This window comes from Corvus cornix, chromosome 27 (genome assembly GCF_000738735.6).
Source record: "Corvus cornix cornix isolate S_Up_H32 chromosome 27, ASM73873v5, whole genome shotgun sequence".
Classification (NCBI taxonomy): domain Eukaryota; kingdom Metazoa; phylum Chordata; class Aves; order Passeriformes; family Corvidae; genus Corvus; species Corvus cornix.
The window spans coordinates 1,523,966-1,530,772 of record NC_046355.1 but is presented as its reverse complement, the minus strand read 5'-3'; the positions used below and the strand labels follow the sequence as shown (position 1 = coordinate 1,530,772).

Sequence of the window (6,807 nt, the reverse complement as noted above, 5' to 3'; positions counted from 1 at the left end):
TGTGTAGAAGAGTCACCCCCATCCATCCTCCCCACCCCTATCCATCCTCTCCAAGTGGCAGCTTTCATGGATGGTCCTGCCTGTGAGCGTTGAGGTCCCATTCCCACTGCTACAAAAAAAAAAAAGAACGTTTTCCAGTCAGGTCTCTGCACTTGTCAGTGCTGCAGCCTGGTGGCCTCAGCAAATGTACGAGGACTCCTTCCCGTGCAGTGGACTGTCAGCTCTGCAGCCGTGTTCCAGCAGAGCCACCAAAAGTAATTTGGCTCCTTAGAGAGGCAATTTGTGACAGATGTACCTTGAGCCTATGAAAAACTGAGTGTAATATTCTAAAAACTATTTCAGTAACAGCATTTCAAACTAAGTCATTTTATGAAAATATTAAATGGCCAGATTGATCTCATCCTCAATCTGTATTTCAGGTTACAGACAGATTTTTATAGTCTGAAAGAAATGTTTAGAAGATTCAGATTTAATTTAAATAAAACTAAGAGTCAGAATTTATTTAAAGCAAGGTTGCTATCCTAATATCTTAAAATATTTTGAACGGCTAGCAGTAAGTAAAGCTGTATGTTTGTTTTATGATCTAACAATCAAATAGTAGAAAGATGCATTAAGAGAAGCAAGGCACAAGTTACATATAAGGTACACCTTAAATTTTCAGTAATTTTAATACAAGTTAGCAAAATACAATATTGCCATTAAAAGTGTAAAAGGTAAAAGATAACTTCATAATGGGGTTGGTGACAGATTCATCCTAGTGGAAAGTCTTCCACAGGCAGCACATTTTCTATTAAACTGAGTTTTATCACTGTGGTTGCTGGAAGAGGATGAGGGTTTGGGTTTGCAGAGAACCACAATGAGTGCAAAACCCACAGCCAGGGTGTGAGGCAGCCCAAAGTGATGCTGCCTGCATTTCATCCTGATCCTTGGTGCAAAGTGTGTGAGAACAGCAGAGGGTCACCTACAGGGCATTGTACAGGAAGTGGGGATTTTCCTGACAAATGTTAGAAAATATATCCTCTTCATGACAACCCTAAAATTAACTAGTAAGTCAGCTACTATCTGGGGCCATGTAGCAATTCTGACTTTTTAAAACCATTCAAAATCGGGAAACTATGTCCACTGCTCAGGGTAACTCCTGATGGCCAATTACATTAAGGGAACTTGGGTGCCTAAAAGCCTCCCATGCCAGCCCAGGGAAGAGAAGCTTTTCAGTAATATTCCAGAAGTGAATATTACCTTATTTATGCTAAGGCAGGAATTCAGCAAAAGTCCATGCTGAATGTCATAAAGCAAGAGCACAATGCTCTAAGCAGCACTATGATTAAATAGTGAAAAATCTGAGAGCTACCAGAAAAATACCTGCAGATAGCAGCAGTGCAGAAGGGGAAGGAGAAACTGTATTTTGTTAATGAATAAAAATGTATTTTGCTAATGAGTTTGTGTTTTGGATCTGCACAACTGATGGCACGTCAACCATGGCACAGATGAGTGCTTGGTATCCCATCCCCACCCCTTTTTTTTGAGTCCCCCCAGTCAGGCAGAACAGCCACCTGTACATTTAGTAAGAGGACAGAATGCCCCACATAAGCCTTCATCCTGCTGTGCTGAAGATTCCATTAGCTGGACTCCCTGCTTCTGTGTGCTCTTATCCCAAAGACTTGGTGTCTGCAGGATCTTTATGACTAACTCCTCAAAGGCATGTTGCACTCCTTCCTGTGTCTTGGCACTGGTCTCTGGAGGAAGGGGGGGAAAAAAAAATATTTTATCTTACTTGCAGGGAGTATATTCTACTTGGTAAAAATTTATTTTGGGACCACAGAGAAGATGGGAGTTTTTTAATGAGTGAGCCTCCTCTCCATTCTCTCTTATGTTGAATAGGATAAACAGGAGTGCATCCCAGTCTGAAGCATCACATTTTTCCACATAAAAAAACCCCACAGTTCCCCATTTTCTCCATGATGGAGAAATAGAAATTGTTCTCAGGTTGTGACAGTAAATCTAGAAAATAATTATTCCATAATGAAGCTGAGAAGCAAAGAATAGAGAGGGAATTATATGTTGTCCCCCTATGTGTTTCAGTTTCTCCTAGAAACCTTTTCAAGAAGCTTTCTCTGTAGAAACTCAGTTTTTCCCCCATCTTTATATCTTCACATTGTACATTTTATTGTTGCTCTAAGAATACTGTCTTTTATGTAGTTGCAACAGAAACCTGGAAATGAAAGATCAGACAAGGTCCTTGCTGACATCAATAAGGAGAAAAATTCCAGTCTTCTGGGCTCTGAATTAAAAAATCCTGTTAGTTTCAAGAAAATATGAAATTCATGTCTGTACAGTACATGCAGTAAATCTGTTTCAGAGAAAAGTGCTTCTAGTTGGAGTCAATGCAGAGCATCTCTGCAAAAAGTTGAAACCTACATCCAAGCATATGAATTACAGCAAAAGGAACCCATATTAATTAGGCATTAAACATATTAACCCATCAACCTGAAATACAATTGCACATTCGTGCTTAGCAATACCAAAATGAACATATGAACACGGAGGTTTTTGTCCCAGAGGTGCATACCTATAAAAAGCAGTGAGTGTTTCCTAGCAAACTGGAGCCCTTCTTTTCTCTCTACTTCACGATCAGGCTGCAGAGACAAATGAAGAACATGACTGAAATAAGCTACACTTGCCACTTTTAACAAATCCCCAGAAAAGCACCACTGCAGAAATGAGGTTTTGTTGAAAGGGAAGAATGTCTGTAAATATGTATTAATGAACTCAATTTTCCCACTCGATAGCTCACAGCCAGGCTGGCTGTTAGGGGGCCAAACTGAACAGTAGCAACATCAAACCACAGAATCACAGAATCTCCTGAGCTGGAAGGGACCCACCAGGATCAAACTCCAGCTCCTGGCCCTGCACACCACAGCCCCAAGAACCACACCATGTGCCAAATCAGCACGAAATGAACGTGTTGCTATGTTCTGACTCAACTAGAAGCAAGATACATGCCAGAAAGGCACAGCAGTTAAGTCAAAAAGGCCTACCAAAGGTTCTGAAACTGAGCACACTTGGAAGGGGGCAGAGGAGAACCCAGTTCAGAGAGCCACACTGAAAGCCTCTTGTTGCAAGGCAAGAGAAAAGCACCTCACTGGTCAATAGGCATCTAAATGTGTCAGAACACCCTAGAAACAAACAGCAAGCAGTGCAGCTCACAGCCACATCACTGCACACTCTAGAGCCATCCAAATCCCCTTCCCCACCACGTGTCAAAACAGAGTCTGGTCAAAAAGAAAGCAGCTGCTGTGCTGCAGTTAACTTCAGGGTTAGACAGCAGTTTTTGGGCAGACCCTTGCACCATCTTAATGCAACATCATCAATTGCATCCCTCCAGGAAAGTTTCCATTAAAATCTTTCACAATATCTGCTTCTAAAATGGTAGAAGTGGAGCCTTCCCAACTAAGTTGCCCAGTATATTGTCTCCTCACACAACAGATGTGTTACTTACAGCAGTTGTCTCACATTGACACGCTCTGATGAGTAAATAATCCGGGGCAGAATGTAAAAGGATGCATTCCCAAACTGACCTTATCGGTTTTATTGCCAACCAACATCTTCACAGTGTTGCTGTTGTACATTTCCAGCTCATTCAGCCATCCCTGTAGTCCTGTGAAAGTGTCTTTCCTTGTAACATCATACACTGAGAACAGAGGAAAAGGAGCTTTACAGCTGTAGAGTCTTGGACAATGTTTACTTCATTGTGACAGAACTTAGTCCACACTTCCTAACTATAAAAACAAAACAGTACTAGAGAATTACAGAAAGAGGCATCAACCTCCTTCTTCCCAGAGCTGGAACACACTGGGCTGTGCTCACCCAAAGTCACTTGAGGATTACAGAACACAAGCAGCTCTGCGAGTGAAAATCAGACTTACCAAGAGAAATATTCTACCTGTTGGTAGTTCTGAATTGGGCCACACGGAATATTTTAAAACGGGTATTTTGTCACCTAATTTAATGTGTAAGTACATGCACACACTGCTGCTAAAAACATGGACTGAGTTAAAAGCTACTTTTGGGCACTGGTAACTTGATAACTGTAGCTACATAAATCACTAAGGTTTAAAAATCATAGTCAGAAAGAGTATTTTGTACAGCAGGGTAAGGGTTTCACAAGCCCTGAAATTGAGAATCCCTTTGTTTTCTAATTGCTGTTGTCACACAGAAAGGGCCTAGCTATCCATTACCTGTGTACAAACCTCAAGTGATACCATAATCACATCAAAAGTGTCTGGGGGGGGAAAAAAAAAAAAGTGAAAACATCATGGGGAAAAGAACACAACACAACCCCTGATTAGCCTTATTACCAGAAAATAATCAAGGTAATAACTACAAAGCTAGTAATTCATCCACTCAACAGCTTGCAGCATGATATCTGTCTTTTTAATTTAAAATGTTTTGAAGCAGCAGTATTTCCTGCCAGTGGTTTTGCATACTCAGTATTTGAGCCAATGAGCAGTAATGTTGTAAAAACCATAATTATTTCTCTGCTGTTCTCAGACAACCTCCTTTTGTAAGAACATGCACATTTAGGAGAAATAAAGACCACGATTTCTGTAATCATGCTTTTCTTCCATTTACTTCGTACCTAAAACAACTCCTTGAGCTCCTCGGTAATAACTGGGAGTCAGAGTTCTAAAGCGCTCCTGTCCTGCTGTGTCCTAGAGAGGGAGGGGGAAAAAAATCCCAAACACACAACATCAAATACATTTAGAACAAAAAAAGGCATTTTAAACTAAACAAGATGAGCAAATTTAAAATTTTCGTGACCAGTAAGGATACATGAAACATTAAGCTACAAGAATGAGGAAAGCAGTCAAAAAACAGCAGCAGCAAATGGCTAAGGGTAGAAAAACACAGAGAGGACTTGATTGAAAGTAAAAAGGATAAGCAGACACCTGTAACATGAGTGAGACAATAGGAAAGTAAAAGGGACTCCAGAGAAATCCATAAAAGACAAGCAGCCACACAGCTAGGTGTAAATGCAGCTGAACTGAAGGAGGTGAGGAGTAACTGATTTTCCAGTGACAGACTCTGCAGGAAAGGAGACAGAGAGGTTCTAAACATCTCCCGTTGCTCCTCTGCCACAAGGAAGACAAATCTAGTTAGACAGAACTACTTCAAGACTGCTACGAACCTAAACAGGTAAGAAATTTAAAACCAGTAGTTTCATTCAATTATTACTGCAGTATGTCTCACTTAAACTCATGAATAAGTAAGAATAAGCAAGGTACTAAGTACAATATAAAATTTTTAAAAAACCCTCAAAACAATAAGGAGGCAACGAATCACACAAATATTTTTGAAAAAAATTTATTTCCTTTTATGTACAGTTTACAATTGATAAACTAACAGCTATATTGTAATTTATTTATTCTTTGTTTAAAAAAAAAAAGAAACTGAAATTGGGAATATACGTACCTAATTCAATTCATTGTTACTAAGGAGATTGTATTTAGGCCCAATTTCTTAATTAGTAATGGCATTTTCTTTCTCGAATACCTATGACCATACACATAAAATCTCTCCTTCCTAAGGCTCTTTCATTCCCCTCAGAAGAATTAAATATTTGTTTTATATTATAAATAACCCTGATCACACAGCTGCAATCTGATTTCAGTCTGCAGATGCTGAAAATACAGCATCAGGAAGTTCAGGACAAATGCTCGAGCTTCCCACTAAATCTGAATGAACCTTTAAAAAGTTCAAGAACAAGGGGTTCTCTGGGGTTTTTTTGCATGCTTTTAACCAAAATAAAGCATCTGGTGTAGTACACACACAGAGTTGCTACACAGCCCCTACAGGCAATCATCCAGCTCATTACCCAGAGCAGCACCTTCCTGCGGTTTACTCGCCTGCCGTGCTTCTGGGTCCCACAGGCATGGAACGCCCGCCTCCCTCGCACGCTAACATCTTCAGAAGTGTAACACTTCACAGAGCCTTTGAGAAACAGCAGGACAGAGTAGTCAAAGCCTCTATAAAACTGAAGGAAGTCCCAAATTTTGACTAATGAAGCCTTTAGAGTGGGGGTTTTTTTGCCTGCAACTACTGCTGTACGATCATGACAGACGCTCATTCCACACGCATTGCAGCCTAAGTACATAATCTCGACATGCAGAAGACTTCAGCAAAGACAGAGGAGGAGAAAGAAAGAGGGAGGGGGAAAAACACACAAAAAGAAGCTCCTGAAGCTTGTACATCTCTCAAAACCCAGCATATTCCCATCTGTCCGGAACAAGACCTACCCATACGGCCAGCTGTACTGCACGGCCCTCCACAACCATTTTCTTCACTTTAAAATCAACACCTAAGACATAAGAAGGAGAGGCTCGTCAGCAGAACTGTCGAACGCCCGTTCTGACCGCCGCCTCCTGCCGCCCTCCCGTCCGCACGATCCCGGCTCCCCTCGGGACCCCAACAAGAACAACCCCAGCCCGCGGGCGGACCCCGGGCTCACCGACGGTGGGTTTCAGACGCGGCTCAAAGGGCGCCGTCCGTGAACCTCCGCAGGAGGCTGTGGGGAGAGAAACCGCGGGCTCAGCCCGGGAGCGCTCGGGGCCCCCCGTGCGGGCCGCGGCAGCACCTGGACTTCCCCACAGCGCTGTCTCCGACCAGCAGCAGCTTCAGGGTGAGGCTTGCAGGCTCCATCGCCGCACTGCACCGGGCCGGGAGCCGTGTAGGAGCAACCCCCGCCAGCACTGCACGCCCGGAGCGAGCCGCTCGCTCCTCTCGGCGATCCGGCCCCGGCAGCTGACG

The 6,807-nt window shown here is 42.5% G+C and overlaps 1 protein-coding gene across 1 annotated transcript; it reads right to left on the bottom strand.

The window, feature by feature from the left end:
* Window positions 1-638: 638 nt before the first annotated feature.
* LOC104697782 (ras-related protein Rab-18-B-like) lies at window positions 639-6,805 on the bottom strand. The gene is given in 8 exon segments (XM_039565692.1): window positions 639-1,736; window positions 2,570-2,636; window positions 3,579-3,691; window positions 4,640-4,712; window positions 6,297-6,358; window positions 6,509-6,536; window positions 6,538-6,565; window positions 6,635-6,805. Coding segments are annotated over 8 exon segments (636 nt in total). The 5' UTR covers window positions 6,700-6,805; the 3' UTR covers window positions 639-1,536.
* Window positions 6,806-6,807: the final 2 nt, after the last annotated feature.